Consider the following 17,578-nt stretch of genomic DNA (forward strand, 5'->3'; position numbering starts at 1 on the left):
CCAGTGTAAAATTCAAAACTTCAAAAGACTCTAAGGCGACACAATGTGGGTTAGTGTATCCAACAGGTTCAGTCCCTTCTGCTGCGGGTCTTGCTGGATGGAGAGAAGAGAGACAGAGAGGTAGACGCGGTGGTACATACGGCTTAGTGTTGTTGTTCATCTATCTTGCGTATCTATCCTTTCTGCCTGCTCCATCTCTCTTTCCCCTTCATATATTCCTTTCTCCATCTCTCTGGGCAATGCAAGTCTAACAGAGGTAGAGAGGCTAGTGTTTCTACTTATCTACGTATCTGTCCATCCTTTTTTCTGCCTCCTTTACCCCCACACTTAAGGACAATATCAGTCCCTGTTAGAGGCGTAGAGGCAGGTAGAGGTGGTGAGGTGTGCTCCGGGACTCTCAGAGAGCTATTTTGATGGCACTGCAGCCAGCGGCTTCCATGAGAAACTCCTGTCTTCCTATGTCACATTGTCCATCTCCCTCTCATCTTCCCACCTCCTCTCCTCCTGACCGTTCTCTGTCTTCTTCATCTCTCTTTTGGCAATGTGAGTTCTTGTAAGCGGCAGAGAAGCAGGTAGAAGTCCAGGTAGAGGTGGGGCACTCTGTCTTTTTCCTGTCCGTTCTCTCTCCTCTCTCCCTCTCTCTCCACGTCTCCTCACACCACCGTCTCATTGCCTTTCCCCGGTTTGATCCAGCCCTCGCCCGGCGCCCTCTTGCCCCCCCGGCTCGCCCTGCCATCCCTGAGTAGGCGGGCAGAGCAGCGCTGCCAGGTGTGGAGGGTCTTTGCTGACCAGATCCACATACCGGAGGTGATGCCCACCAGCAGCGACATGAAGATTCGAAGCATCTCTGATGCCACGTATGAGTCCCGGGCGCTGGCCCTGAAGTCCCCCCAGTGGGAGAGCTGGTAGAGGTAGCAGCCGATGACAGTGGATGCTGGAACAGTGTAGAGAACAGAGAACACACCAATCTTCACCATCAGACGCTCCAGCTTGTCTGTCTTGGCGCCATCCTTCTGCAGGTTGGAGCGGATCTTGAAGAGAGCCACCAGGCCGGCACAGATGAACAGGGTGCCTGGGGTGTAGAATAGAGTACAATTTAATAGTCATATAATGACTGTCATAAAATGGCGACATAATGGAGGTCATATAATTGCCAATATGGCCAGCAATTAGGTGTGCGTTGAATCTCAATAAAATCAAATGGTTGTGATGAGGAGAATGCAGGAAAGCAGCGTTTTTATGGCCCTTGTAGCATAGCCATTAGGAATTTGTTGATTCTGCCAACATATTAATTAAAAGCCCCAGTCTAGGATCTGAGTATATCAGTTATATGTAAAAAAAAACATAATTTCTTCACGGATATGGTCATATTCCATACAAATGAATACATGGTTGTATTATAGCGTAGTAATTACCTATGAGGAGGTATGTGGCCAGCGGTGCCACCACGAAGCCCGTCAGCGCCTCCTGCTGCTGGTTGCCAACGTAGCAGAGCCCAGTCAGGTCATCTGCGTCCACCAGTCTCATGATAAGGATGACGATGGTTTTAACGGCCGGTATGGCCCAGGCTGCTATGTGGAAGTAGGAGCTGTGCATTTCAATAGCCTCGTGGCCCCACTTCAGCCCAGCAGCCAAGAACCAGGTCAGCGTCAGGATCACCCACCTGGAGGAGAGACAGAGAGAGAGAGAAGGGTTAAATAACTGCTTGATTAATTTCATTTATCAGGAGTTAACAACGCTGAAGGCTCATGTGCTTATAGTCAAAACCAACCATGTGTCTTGATGTACTGCTTAGCAATGTGTTATATACAAGCTTAATCATACAATTATCAAACATACTTCAACATATTTTAAGTCAAATTATCTTACTGAACCGGTAGTCATTTTGGCTGAAATTTCATGTTTCCTGGCAAAAAGATGCTGAACCAAACCCTAGGGCACGGTTAGAGAGTTGCCATGTATGTCACTTCCTTTATAAAGCAATCCAGCAACATGCAGTTTGCTGTTTTAATTGACTGATAGTGACACCAGACAACAATGATTTACATAACAGATGGTTGTTTGATTGTGGTTTGAGTGTTTGAGCATGGTCATATTTAAGGAGAGTGGGAAGTCCCTGAGCTTTTTATTGCTTTTTGCAAGACGGTAACAGTGAAGACGAACAGGAAGAAATAAAGGGGGCAAAATGAAAGGGAAGAAACTGGGATGCGATAGCATAGCAGTTCCCCCCGGGGCTGGAATCACACTGCAACAGCAGTGCAGCGAGCACTTAAAAAGTGGGATTTTTTACAATGGCTGCATCTGTATGGGGAAATGGATCCATCTATTAAAAGGGGATATGAGACAGGATGGTAAGACACTGAAGAAAACAGGATGCAAGGCTCGTGTTCCAATTGTTCCACTGAAGTCCATTCATAACAGGTGACGACGAAAGTAAAACTAGGACAATGAGATGAGGGATTGGTAGGATAAATAGCGTGTGTGTGTGCGCACATGTATTTGTATGTACCAACCAGAGTGAGGAGGCCATGCCAAAGAAATAGAGCAGGAGGAAAACTATGGCACAGCCGGTGCTCTTTAACCCTTCTTGTACCAGGACTGGTACTGCTGCTTCTTCCAGGTCACAGGACACACGCTCCCTACCCAGAGTCAACCGTACCTGCAGGGAGGGAGGGAGGGAGGGAGAGAAAGTGGCGGAAGAGAGAGAAAGAGAGGGAAAAAAGATGTAGTAGAGAGAATTGAAGGAGGAAGACATGGAGGAGACAAAGGAAAAGATAAGCAGTGGATGATTAAAACCTCAGTAATAATAAATCTAGTGATAAATTATCTAATATGATGATTCAATAGCCGATTCAATATTGTGACTGATATGCAAGGTTGCTTTGGGCTGTTTAATTTACTGACAGACAATGGCACAAACTTAATGAAGAAGATTCCAATGAACTGGCAACCTTATTGTCACAAGCTGTGTTCTCTAATCATATGGATACCACCATTTCTCAATAATTAATGAATTACAAACGCACAATTTATTTTTATTTCAAGTGATTTTATGGATCCCTACTATTGTCTACCATGTTGTTTCTGCTGTTATTTACATCCTGTTATCTGATCTATCTATTGTTTTCTTTTGTTTGTTGGTTGGTTTTGTCGTGATGTTTTTTTTATTTCACCCTTTGTTAATCCATTCATTTCTATGCATTCTCACTGCACAGATAAACTAAACTAATCTGAACTATAAAATGCTGAACCTCCCACTCACCAGGTAGGCAACGCTGTATAGATTGCAGCACATGGAGAGGAAGATGATGGGCCTTTCTGGGTAGGAGAAACGCTGCGAATCCAGCAGAAAGGTCAGGACAGTCAGGGTGGTGGAGAGGAAGCACAGCACCGCCCACACGGCCATCCAGGCGTCCGTGAAGACCTTGGCGCCACGCCGGTACAGCCCGCTGTCGTAGCCGCACTGCAGAGCACAGCTGTGGCTGCGTCTCACCCAGGCGTACTGGTCGGGCGCCGACCCCAGGGCCTGGCACTCCTCCTCCTGGGGGGGCAGGGGGCGGGGGGGGTGGAAGGGTGCCTCCTCGTCCCCCGGACCTTCCATGCACATGTGGTTGTGGTCATTCTGCGGCGGGAAGAGGCTGCAGTTGAGCACCTGGAGAGGAGACATGATGGGAATAGGCTTTATAACGGGTTGATTATGGTGCGCTGATTGTTTCTCAGGGCTGTGATATGCAGACATTTTGCGGTAGTTCACATTAATTTTGCCAACAACAGTGTTTTGTCATAATGCTTTGGTTCCTTATACCCTTCTACATTATCCACATTACATTTGGCCCTTTTACTAATCCCGATCCAAAGTAACATTGCCAAACTCTATCACCTCCTGAAGTTAAATGTATATTTGCTAATGTATGCATGTTTTCTTGTGATGCTGTCAGATTCAGCTGACTCACCTCAGGCCATATGAAGCCAAACTCATTGAGCACAGGGAGGCACTTCCGCTTGACGGACAGACACATGCTGCCACACGGCCCAATGGGGATTGGCACCTTGTCTGTGCACATCGGCACATAGACTGAGCACAGGAAGAACTGGGGGGAAAAGCAGAGAGAAGATTACATTTTGTACATGTTGTTGATATTATATTATCGTTTACAGAATTCTGCTTCATTTGATCGCATACAGTGAAGAGTGACAGGAAAGTTTTGAGAGAGAGGAGGGGATGACGTGAGACAAAGGTCATGAACTGGAGTGAAACTGATGACATCAAAAGTGTGTTGCATTTCTACTAGAACCATTTTTCTAAGGAAAGAAAAAAGAGAAGAAAAAAACATTCCAAGATATGGAGGAGTGAAATGAGGAGCGTGAAATGTGACAGTACAGTATAAGCAGGATTCCAGTACACACATTGACAGTGTAATAAGGGTGTAACAGTTAGTAATATCAATTTTCACATTCCAGTGAATCTCTGTATACTGCTTTGTAGCGTGTATGCATTGAGACCACTATGAAATCAGTCTAAAAGGGAGACATACACATCTCCACAGTGCATGAATGGTTTTCTTGTCAACCAAACCAATTTATCAAAGTTCATTGGCAACCCATTGCAGTTATTAAGACATCTGTCTTTTCCACTCTCTCTCTGAGTAGTGGCCAAAACTTTTTAAAGTAAAGTAAAAGAAGCAAACTGTGGATCAAAAGGTGAATGTTGCATCACGCCGCTCTCTGTCAGTGCTGTAGGCAGGTAGGTACACTGTGACACCATCTTCCTATATATTTTAACAGGATTAAGGCTGGTAGATGGTTATACTTTATACGCCCACGCGCGGATCCTCCGTCTACTTGCATATACCACTGACTGCACTGCTGCTCTCTTTGCCCTTACTTTCAATACATTGCATCATCCGTTCGAGCGGAGGGTCTATATTTTCACTTCTATTAAGAAACTCCGGAACGAACCAGAGTCAAGGCACCGCGGCCAACACTAGTCTGCTCCAAGGTTAGACATACAACCCTACGTCTTTAAAAACAATCTGCGGACTTTACAACACTGAGGGCATGTGCCATGTAATGCTCCATAATCCCTCCTAATCCAAAGATCAGTTTTCTCTGTTCCATGGCAATGGTTCTGAAACAGATATGGAAGTGAGGTTTATAAAAATACTGGACATTTCAAAGTTGTATATGACAGTTTGAGGCTACTTTCCCTTCAGTGATGTGAGTGAAGCAGTATAATACACAAGCTCTGGTATTACAACAGGCTGCAGATTTAAGGTGTTCCATGCCTTTACCCTGAAATATGTGTGTGTGAAATAGTCCATGGCATATGATATGAAAATACACAGCAGCAGAAAGTACACTTCACTACAAAAACATGCTCCGGCTGCAAGGTGTTACCTTGAAACTGAAAACATGACAAGAGTAGAGGAGCTGCTGCCCTTTTTCATTTCAAAAACACCAAAATATTTATTGGGCCATGATAAGAACATGATGTTTTGGTCTTGCGGCCTTCCTCCAGCGATAAAGAAATGCAAGCTTGAAATCAGCCCCTGAACCGAGCCCAAGTGAAACATGTATTCAAGAAGGGTGTCAAGGTTGGGAAATAAATACAGGGAAACATTATACAACTCTGACTTTCTGTGAGGATTCAGTTGCAGAGTAAACAGAGAGAGGGTGCATCAGTGTGTCTTATCCAGCCTGGGCTGTAAAAATAAGATTCAGGATGAATATAGTCGAAGAATTCAAGATGTGTGATTATTTGGCAAGGATCCTGAACACTTGTGACATTCAGGATGAATACAGTCACAAGTCTGAGTAGCATCAGTGAGTTATTGTTTCGCTGCTGACACATCTACAGGGCAATACGGATTCCATATCAACAGATGACCATGAAGTAAATGATGTGCCTAAACTTTGTTAAAGCAATGACACCAGGGGGAAAAACAAGTTTAGCTCACCCTCCCAATACTCTATCCACTTTGAGGAGAGACTGAGAAAGTCTGGGATTTCAGAATCAGTTATCTGAGACCATGGGAACTTCGTTAAAAATTGAATTTGCTATACTGTTCTCTGATCAGTATCTGGGTTGTAGCGAGGCTTTATCTCTGCAGCTGGAGCTGACTGGCTGATCTGGAGACAGTATTAGGTTTCTCACTGGGGGAAAAAAAGTTATCTTTGTTTCAACACTGAATTGCAAAGTATTGCAGTTGTCCTGAGTAATTTCCCTGAAATTTGGCTTTTGATTTGACTAAAATTACCCAGTATAGTCAGATGACGTTTTAAACAAGTTGCTGTGTGTGTGTGTGTGTGTGCGCGTGTCTGCATGCATGTGAATGAATGCACAAAAGGACATAAAGGCAGAAACATATTATATTACATACAATACAATTTCTGATATTTTTCACAGTGAATTGTGCATATCCTGCCGGTGACAGTAGTGTAACACATTCTGGGTGTTTTCCCCAACCGTTGGTAACCTGAGTGCTGTCTCTCACTTCACTGCTAAAAGCTTCTCTGGTTACTAGTCAGGAAGCCTCCCATTAGAGCAAATGTTAGGGGATATGGTTTCCCTTTTCTCCCTTTTCTCCCTCTTCTTTGTGTGCGTGTGTGTGTGTGTGTGTGTGTGTGTGTGTGTGTGTGTGTGTGAGAGAGAGAGTGAGAGGTGAGCTAATCTAAGGGACATTTTTTGAGCTGCTGGAGCAGGAAAGGTTGGCTTCACCCTGCAATCACTCCTTGTTCTGTCCATCTCTCTTTCTCTTGGGTGCACACACACACATACACACTAATGTCACTCAAAACACTGCATTAGTCTAGCATTTGTCTGTAACAAAATGATTCATTATACAACAACCATTTATTGATATCATATGATATAATTTCCCCATTCAATGACACAGGCATTGATAGCCTATTTACTATTTGACCTTCCATGTGTCACTAGTCATTTAAATGATAGACTAAAATAAAATCCCTGAGAAAAGGAGAAGATGGGGCCAATTTATTTTTTTCTTGCATGGTGCATGAGGCGAACAAGCAGCATTTGTTTAAGGACACTGAGGGCACCATTGTTAACTAGAAGACAGTACAGTATATGGCACTGAAGACTGAACTGTAGCTGTGTTGGACATGAACACAGACTGTCAATAGACAGAGGGGGCATTCTCATTAAAATTAGCATTACACCATGGCACAACAGGAAGAGACCTCTCCACTTATTTTAATTCTATGGGGATGAATCTATGGCCTCTTCATCATAAACTGGCAGCAGCAGCAGTCTTGGCCCATAGTAGTGAACTGAAGCTAGTAGCTGCCGTGTCATGTGCTCTGGGGCCACACACACACACACACACACACACACACACACACACACACACAAACACGCAAATACAGTAGTGTCTCTCCCATGCCTTGTGAGTAGGATCACTGTCTCTAAATGTGTGTGTGTGTGTGTGTGTGTGTGTGCTTGTTGGGGGGGTATTTAAAAGCAACACAGCTTCAATTTGCATTACATGATACAATAAAGTCTTGCTCTCAATATATTGAAGATTGACTATGTCATAGCCTACTTCTATTTTATTATATTCTATCCTATTCTACTCTATGCCGATTCTGTTCTGTTCTATTCTTTGACTTATTCTAATTATATTCTACACTGTTCTGTTGCACACAACATGTAATATATCTCCTGGTCTAAGTCCAGTACCTTCAGTTGACTGGAGCAGCCGTACTGTATCAGTGGCGTGAACGTGGTCAGCTGCAACTCGGCGTCCGACTGCAGCACGTTGCCGACCAGATTGGGCATCTTGGTGACATTGTAACCGAGACCCTGGCACATGGAGATCCGGATCGGGTCGCAGGTCATTTCCTCCACCTCGTCCCCGAAAGCCTGCGCCACGCACAGCTGACCGACCAGCCCGGACAAGAGGAGCAGGGCAGCCCGCAGCACCCCCATCCTCCCGGGCACGGGCACCGCGACACCCCGAGTCCCACGCATCGCTGTCCGTTTGTCCCCTCAGCTGGAGAGGTCCGCAAAGTTACTCCCACACCAAAAAAAAGTCAGGTTACGATTATAAATAAACTGCCAAGCAACGGTCGTTCTGCAAGCAGTAGCGTGTGTTTTTATTCCAGCCGGAGTGGAGAGAGTTTAGTCCGCTGCAGAGTTTACGCGTTGCCGTGCGTTCAGGAGGCTATATCCCACTCCGAGCCATGCAACAGATTAAAGTATCCAAATGAGAACAGCAAAGAATAATTTCGAGATCTCAGAGTAATCGAGATAATGTGCGCCTCTGCAGTTGAAGACGTGCAGCGTTTGGAGACATCCCGTTGTTATTTCCCGTTAGTAGCTCCGTGTGGAGACGCGCAGCAGAGCGACGAGAGCGGCGGTCGGGTTTTGCGCCTACTGCCTACAAGCGTCCAGCACTAAACTTTATTGTGTCTGTGAAGAAAGCCCGTTCTGCCTGTCCGGTGAAAAATCGACCAATCCATGCGTCGGAGTTGAGTTCCCTGACCAACCCCTGACCAGGAGGCGGGATCCGAGAGATAAATAGAAGAGCCTGCCTCCTCCTTTCTCCTCTTTGCTGGGCTCTCCTCTCCTCTCCTCCTTTCCTCTCCTCTCCTCTTCTCTTCTCCTGCAAAGAAAATCAGTGAGCATTCCCTAGCCAATTCTGACAATATCCAGAACCTGTATTTATACCGGCTGATGTGGCTTACATATATTTTTATTGGCTGTATTTTTAGAAAATAAGCATCTGAAAAGCAGATCTTTTCAGTGTGTGTATGTGTGTACGTGAATGTGTTTTTATTTTATTTTTAAAGTCTCTAATGGCCTTTAAAGGCCGTCTGGAACTTCACCACAGGTTCCACTCCCCTTTGCTAAAGGCCCTTCAGCTTTAAGTGCTCATGACATTGTAATTGAAAGTAGGGCTTTAAGTGATGCTGAAGCATTGGAAATCTGTTTTGCATTGCAATGAATGCACATACTGGACAGGTTTTGTTTGCTGGTGGCACCCCGGGAGAAGAGCTCTCTTTTAAAGCATGAAACTAACAGTGAAGAGTGTTGTTTTGGCTTTTCTGTGTTGTAAGTGGACTTGGGTGAGAAAGTGCTTGAATATGTTGCAAATGTCCTGGAGGGGAAGAAACCACAAGGAGCCCTTGATTTGTCTTTTCTTCCAAGTGATATGTACGATTCTGAGACTGTTAAAGCATCTGCCAGGTGTAATCAAACTCATCTCAAGCACTCATTTTTACTAATACTACATACAAGAGCTGAACCCATTTTTCAATGGGTTCACTTACTTTGCCCAGACCCGGTTAGCAGACACACGTCAATTTAACAATGCCAGAGTGAGAAGGAAACAAGGCAAGGGAGAAGTTTTCAGATGGGATTTGATCCTAAGCCAACAGAGGAATACGTAGTACGAGGATTCTTAAACAAAAAGTGAAGTGATTCTTATTTTGGCGTGGCACCCAAATTTAATTAAATCTACTCACATCCTAAGACAGAGAATTATGAGACTATACTATTACTCTTGTCATGTGGCGACTCACCAGAAACGCTCCCATTACCCACTTTTGGGTTCAAAAGAGTTGAAGACAGCAGGGCAACAGTTCTGGTCAGTGTTATTTGGTTAGATTCTGAGTGTTGACCCTTGGAAAACACTGAATTTGGGCTACATAGCAGCCCAGGTGTTGACATTCCATGCATGCCCCCCATACACACACACAGACACACACACGCTGGGGAAGCGTTGCTGGACCCCAAAATAAATGCCCGTTTTTATCTCAAGCCTAATCTATCTTCTGCTGCTCAGAGATAAACAAGGTAGAGAAACACAGGAAAGTAGCACAGAGGGAACTGCAAACAGGCAGACAGGAACATTCCCATTCCGAATTAGGCATAGCCATTTCTATATTGAATTGAACTGTGAGTATGACATACTATAATACTCTCATCAAATTGGAAAGAAATGGGTGGGGGTTGTAGAATGTTTTTTCCTTGCATTTAATTAATTATGACCACGGTTTTACATAGCAACGACAATATGTGCAGAAAAAAAACAAATCAATCACTAGTGAACCATTTTCACTCTAATTCTGTGCACCATTATTGTTCAAGACCCCTCTCTGAAAAGCCCTTTTACCTTTTCTCCTCAGCTCTCATTTCTTTACCTGGCACTTTTCTGACACAATCTTTCTAAGGACACAGGAATATTTGTTACATCTGTTGTCAGGGTGCAATGACTCTGACCCTTACACTCCTTACTGTTGGTTGGTTGTAATGTTGGTGATATTGGAGTTTAAGCTCATTCTCCTGTTGCACTCACTGTGCGTTGCTCTGGATACAAGTGTCACATAAATGGCTAAAATGTAAATGTCAACACTGGTTGACTGGTCTCATTGTGCCGGCTGGGTTTTCCCTCCTGGATTATGGTATAATGTTTAGGGGAATCCAACGTGACAATTGATTGGCAGCAGCAATGACCTCTCCACCCATCCACGCCCCCACCACCCCGTCCCCGCTGGCCTCTGTCATGGATGAACAGTGACCCCCTCCCCCCCCTACACACACACACACACACATCACACACACACACACACCATCCCCCTCTGCTGCTCCTTGGCTGAACCTGGGGTCAGGCCCCTAAGTAATTAGCACTGAGCTGAAACAATAGAGTGTGCCCTAGAGCTGATGGCTATCAGGGGCGTGGGGGGCAGTGTGTGTGTGTCAGAGTGTGTGCCTCATGGGAAAGGATGAATGGGTGGGAAGATGAAATTGAGACGACAAAGTAACTACTTGGACAAAATCAAAACCTCCTAATTTAAAGCCATGTCTGCCAGCTGACTTGTTCACATCTGAGCCAAGAGCAAAGAAAGAAAAAAAAACCCAGTGGATTCCACCTAGGATTTTTTTTTTTTTGAGTGGCACTACTTGGACTATTTAGTTAACTTTTCTCTTGGCAAGCTTTTAAACTTCAACAGGTAGAAAACAATTAAAGGGGTAAAAAATAAAGGTGATTCTTATTATGGATGATAATGCTGTAGGATGAGGTTGTTTTTCTCTCCTTTGAAGCTTGTCAAAGGGCAAGAGGAGTTAAGGAGAAATTACATTGAGTCAGGGTTTAAAGGGTTGCAGGGGAGCGGGCGGTCCGCTGTGTCCGAGTGTTTCATCAATTGTCAGAGTAGATCCAGTCTGGAAAGCAGTGAGAGGCAGTGAGAGGTAGAGAGTTACCACCGCACATTATCAGACTGAGCCACCAGCACACTCCCTCCCTTCCGTTTACTTTCACAGTAGAGTGTGAATAGCGAGGGTGAGCAGATGAGGTGTTGGGATTGACAGACTAATGACCATAACACTGAGTGGATAATGACTCAGCACTCTCCAAGCCATAAACCCACAAAGATAGAACAGGCTTTCCCATCCAAATTTAAATTCCTGAATGGTCATTTGGTTGGTAAGCAAATAAGAGGGAAGCAGCTAGATAACACTGTGTTGTTTATGGCTCAGTATTTCAACAGATAGATCGTTGAATGACCATTCAACAGTTGGTGCAGTTAGGGTCATAGGCATATAAGTTTTTATAATGAAAGTAATACTGGTAAAGTGCATGACACCCTGATGTGTTAAAGTGTCTCTGGCTGCCCACATTCAAGCTGCAATGGTGTAAACATTTCATCTTTCTGTGTCTCATGCACTTCTGTCTATAATAAACAATGTTGATGTCTATGGCGGTGTTATCAACTGTCTATGGCAGCAATACCGAAAGAGATTCCCATGATAGCACAGGGAGTGTAGTTTCTATCTTTCCATCTTACTGACTGAAGCCCCTTTCACACATAGAACCCATAAGATTGCCGTGTAACTTTTTTACTAGCAGATAGTGCTTGACCCTGTTCACAGTAGGTTACTATCTGTAAAATGTCTGTGTAGAATGTGTTCACACGTGACATGGCAGTCCTGGATAGGAGAGGGTTAGGCCGGGTGTTGCATTTATGGTTCGCAACGGAAGACGTCACCTGTTTAAAAACGGCGGATGAGGAGCTTCTGTGTTTTTTCTATACTATTATCAATGTGCCTGTTAATCTCATCCTCCGCTCCGATGGCTAGTTGCTCCCTTGTCTCGGAGTCCGTCCAACTCCCAGACATTTTTTAAAACACTTTTTGCTCGCTGGTTTTCAGACTTTCATGTCTCCCGCTCCAAAAAAATTGCTGCTGTGAGCAAAGTCGCAGAATGAAACACGCCACCCCAGAGTCTCTTACGACCCGGGAATTTCAGTAGGTCTTGAGAGGAGAAATCGCCTGATAAACCTTTCTGGCATATGGACGCCAGCTCCCGTTCACAGCGACCCAGACACAGACAATTTTCGGATGATTTCTGGGTGAAGCTGCATGTGTGAAAGTGGCTTAAACCAACAGCCATGCCAATTACAGGAAGAAGTCAGACTGCCAACATTCTAGTGGTGTGTCCTGCAAGCATAGCCTAGTCATAAAGGTATGTGCTTACTAGTCAACTGATGGTGACTGTATGGCAAACAGTCTTTATAGGCTACAGTGGTGGTATGCAGTATACACACCCTGGCCACAGTGAGCATACAAACACAGAACAAGACTAGGTCAAAACCTAATATATGGCTGGACCGTGTATGAGTGTACCACGTGCCACAGCCGACCAATGGTGTAACTAACTCCGCTGTTGACAGGGGTTAAAGTGGGATTTGGCAGGTGGGGGAACCCTGTTTCGGAGGGGGGGGGTTCAGAAAAAAATAGTAATTTAAAACAAATTTCCTGCATTTGTACGGGGGGTAGATACATAATTGGTGGAGGGGTCAGAAAAAAATAGTAATTTAAAACAAATTTTATTAAGTCAAGAAACAGCAACATATTATATATATATGTATATATATATATATACAGTATATATATATATATTACTAGATTTCAGCAGGTGCTTACATTCATGATCTTGCATAGGCATACTAACCTAAAAAACCTATTATTGGGAATCATGAGAAAGTTTCAGAGCGACAGACACAGAGCGTCCCCGTAACCATAGCAACTCACTCTCACTCCTGCGTGCGTGCACACGGCGCGAGAGGAGAGGGAGAGACGCAGAAGAGCTGCTGACTGAGATTACTCTGAGCAGCATGCATGGGAATAAATTACAATATAATAATAATATAATAATAATATAATATATATAATAATATAATATAATGATTTGTGTATATTTCTCGCTATTCAGATGGTCTGAATAACTCGCTGCTGCGCTGTGCTGCTCTGTCTCGTCTGTCCTGCTGTCAGTTTCCTTTTTTCACGTCGCGACGTTATCAGTTATGAATTTGTTTTTCACTGCGTGAGAAAATAGACTTGTGGCGTGAGAGCGTGTGAAAAATGTCACTTGCGTGAGTCTCTCAGTCAATGCGTGAGAGTTGGCAGCCCTGCGAACTCGCTTGTCATTATTATGTATGAAACTGCCAATCAGATTTATTTACTTATTAATCGAAGGTGCCGGAACGCCGTTCCGGACCATTCCGGCCCACTTTAACCCCTGGCTGTAGACTGCTAATACAGAATAATAGTCCATACATCCATACTGATCGTTCCAGCGCGTCCCGTCTCTCTCTCCACCGCTGTCGTCTCCACCGCTGTCGTCTCCACCGCGCCCACGGCCCGCATCGATCCTGCCGATCCAAGCGCCAGGCGCTCTGTTACCCGTCGGTGCCGAAAACGCTGTTTGCCGGACACCGGGGGCGCATCATCATCGGGACCCCGGCCGAAATCTCGGCCGGATCATCGGGAACAAATCGGCGCCCAGCTAGCGGCACTGGCCGGAACCGTGGCCCCGGGAAACTTCGGGAAGGTCGGCAATAAGCCCTCGGCGTGATGAAACCTCCATGCTTGTTTGTGTCTCTCTCTCCCCCGACAGAACGAGAGGGGCTTCAGGTGGACTGAGCTCGCGCATATGCATCGACATAAACGGTGATATGATATAATTGTACAGATTCTACTTTAGCTTCAGCTTACATGCATGATATTGGTCAGCCTTCTTACTGTGTGGGAGAAACGGGCTCCTGATCTCAGCGGAGAAACTAGACGGTGGAGAAAACGAAACTTAAATTTCTGGCTCTGTGACACTATGATGTGCCATGTGCCACGGCCGACCAATGGTGTAACTTGATCACTCAGTCACTCAGTCAGTCAGTGACAGACATTCGCGTTTGTAGGGCTGGCCCCGCTGTTGCGGTCCAGCCAAAAACACTATACTGTATGTGTATTATGGATAGTCGGTAGTGGGTGGCACTACATGTTGGTGATGACAGTGATCTGACTTAACCAACTAACTCAGTGTATCATGTGTTTAGTATTTCGACAACACTGTCTAAGAGTTCTACATATTTTTATGGATTTATTTGTTGTAACATGGAGGGGTGACACTTAAAAATATTATTCCAACTCTACAAATGTTATGCTGAGGTAGAGGTTTTTTGTAAAAACAAACAAACAATCTTGCTGTGTGTGTGAGTCTATTTGGATGGCTAAAGTAGATTCTGAAACTTACAAATGGGAGGCACACTGGCTCAGTGGTTAGTACTGTCACCTCACAACAAGAAGATAGTGGGTTTGAATCTCCAGCCCGGTCCTTTCTGTGTGGAGTTTGCATGTTCTCCCCATGTTGCAGGCATGCAGGTTAATAATAATAATAATAATAATAATAATAATAATAATAATAATAATGAACTTTATTTGTATAGCACCTTTCATACAAGAAATGCAGCTCAAAGTGCTTTACAACAAAGAAATTACATGCACCAACTGCTTCACATAAAATTTGATAATAATAGTTAAAATAAGATAAAGATGAGAATAGAATACATAGAATGCATCTTCACATGAAAATAGACATAGAATGAGCATTAAAAAATAGACATAGAATGAGCATTAAAAAATAGACATAGAATGAGCATAAAAACAGGTTAAGTGAATTGGAGACTCTAAATTGCCCATAGGTGTGAGTGTGTTTGTGTATATGATGTATGTAATCTAGTAAAATGATGTACTGTATATGATGTAGTACATGATGTATAGTATGTATATGATGTATATGAAGTATGTAACCAATATGACATAGTATAGGAGGTATATGATGTGTATGTAGTATGTTTATATGATGTAGTGACATGCACTGTATATGATGCTATGTAAAAGCCCTTTGAGACATGCTTGTGATAAACGGCTATATAAATAAAGTAGACTAGACAAATGCAGAGTAAACCAGTGTGAAATCAGTGTGAGACTGATAGTTTGTTTTGCAGTCCAGTTAGCTTGATTTCCACTGCTGCAGGCCAAACAGAAACAGTCAGGGCTTTCTCATTATCTATGCCACTCCGTTCCCTCCAACACAGCATTCATGTGATTCTTTTGGCATAATGTTGCCAAGAGAAAGGGTTCAATGGCTTGTTTTTACCTTCAAATAAAGCACCATTGTGTTGTTTTATCATTCATATTTTGATGGTTAAATGGTTAACACCGCTGCCTTTGGAATGGCTGGCCTGGGATCAAATATTCCCAGAGTTTTCACTTCTATACTCCTTTCTTACTTGCTTTCTTACTCTCACATTAAAGAAAAATAAAGTTATTGATTTTACCTCTTCAGCCATGATGGGGAGATTTAGAAGTGGAGGGGGCAAGTTAAAGAAGGATTTATAAGCCTTGACACAACCGAGTCATGGATTATGCAAAGGAAGTCGCTGTTGCCACGTGAAAATCTCGTAACTCCAATCTTGGTGATTTTCATGTTTTAAATTCATCTGAAGGATTTCATTCTCCTCTAGGGGTTGAGAAAATTCGACCACCCATCGTCTTATGAAACCCGTTCAAACCCAACTGCATAGACTCAAAAATGCATAGTGGTCAAGCTGAGAACCACCCTCTGTTTCTCCTGAAAAGCTGACATTTTGTAAATGCCAGGTTTTCACAGGACAGTGACGAAGTGCAACTCAATATTCAGAGTAATTTGTCCACTTTACATGCGGAGTCCACTGCCCATTCTCCTTTTAAATTAAAAAATAAACATGTTGGGTTGGCCGTGGCCCTGTTGAGGCCGGCGTGGTTCTGCTGTGGGAATGTAACCAGTCTAACCTTTCAGCTTGGCAGGCAGAGTGAAAGGCAGTACCCCGAGGACAGAAAGAGAGACACAAGTGTGTATCAGTCACCAGATAGCATCTTATGGCTCAATGCCCGATCCCTTAGTCCTTGAAGTGTGGTATTAATAGGGCTGCCAACTCCTTGGAATGGTGTGAGCGTGCATAACTGCAGATGTGTGTGTGCGTGTGTGTGTTTCTGCATGTGGGAGTGTGTGTAGAGCTGTATGGTTGTACTTGCATGTATTTGGTATTTTTAAGCATCCATATATGTGAATCTGGGTGGGTGAGTGGGTGAGAGCATGTGCACAAATATGGGAGTGTGCGCTTTTAGTGTGTGAGTGTGTGTTAGTGTGTGTCATGGTGGGGTTGGGGGATTTTGATGAGGGAAGGAGGGCAGGAGGGGGGGTCCCACAGGTGATCCATCCCCTCTGGGACAGCAGGCTCACATTACATTGTTGCAGAGTACCACACACACACACACACACACACACACACACACACACACACACACACACACACACACACACACACACACACCCACACACACACTCACACACCCACACACCCACACACCCACACACACACACTCACACTTGCTTGCTCAACTTCTCACTCCTCCACACACATCCACCCTCTGACTCTCTCTCTCTCCTCTTTTACCCTCTCACTCCCTCTCACTGCCACTCCCATCCTCCTTTTTGTCCATTTCTCAACCATCATCCATCATCTTAACCTCCTCTGTTTCTCTAAATGTTGTTGTACGGCTCGAGCTTACTGCAAACTGGGAGTAACTAGCAGTACTGAAGCTCCCCCTGATGAGTAATGATACACTCAGTGGTGTTTGCTGGCCAATCACACCCTCTTATGTATCATGACCCTGTAATAGATTAGCTGTGCTGAGCTCCTGCAAGCACCAGAACAGTATGAGTCTTACCTCTGGACTGTCACTCTGACAAAATGGCTAAGTTATAGACTTAAATAAATGATAAAAACCTAAGGAGGAATTAAAGGGTTAGGCTATACCAGTTTGCCCGTGAGTGGGCGAGTGGAATAGTTACTCTCCCAGAGGATGAAGGATGAAGACGCTGAGAGTTGAATGTCTTTGCAAAAATTATTGGCTTAATGAGAAATCCAAAACAGTTAAAACTAAGTATGACTTTGATTTAAACTATGACTTTAGCTAGCAGTTACAATTGGAAAAAACATAACCTGATTAAAGACTGAAGAAAGGTAATCAAAGACTTAAGAAAGAAAGAAAATTAACAAAAGGGCAGCACTCTACAATAAGTACTCTAATGTATATGTAAAGATTAAGTAAGTAAGTAGAGCGTGGAAGAAGCTCTCAAAAGGTTCTCTCAGGTCTTCACTGGCTCAGCTTCTATATCCCCTTTCTCTTCTGACATAAAGTTTACCTAAGATTGCCTTCTATTGCAGCAGA

General features: G+C 44.1%; 1 protein-coding gene across 1 annotated transcript; it reads right to left on the reverse strand.

Annotated features, from left to right (window-relative positions):
• Positions 1–288: 288 nt before the first annotated feature.
• fzd4 (frizzled class receptor 4) lies at positions 289–8,048 on the reverse strand. The gene is made up of 6 exons (XM_071537481.1): positions 7,703–8,048; positions 3,954–4,091; positions 3,263–3,652; positions 2,514–2,659; positions 1,416–1,663; positions 289–1,072 (listed from the first exon to the last, which is right to left on the reverse strand). Exons 1-6 carry the CDS (start codon positions 7,991–7,993, stop codon positions 654–656), a joined length of 1,632 nt encoding a protein of 543 aa, XP_071393582.1. The 5' UTR covers positions 7,994–8,048; the 3' UTR covers positions 289–653.
• Positions 8,049–17,578: the final 9,530 nt, after the last annotated feature.

The sequence above is a fragment of the Centroberyx affinis genome, unplaced genomic scaffold (assembly GCF_046629955.1).
Source record: "Centroberyx affinis isolate AG114_WGS23_722 - 3 ecotype Tasmania unplaced genomic scaffold, CSIRO-AGI_Caff_v1 ptg003057l_1, whole genome shotgun sequence".
Classification (NCBI taxonomy): domain Eukaryota; kingdom Metazoa; phylum Chordata; class Actinopteri; order Beryciformes; family Berycidae; genus Centroberyx; species Centroberyx affinis.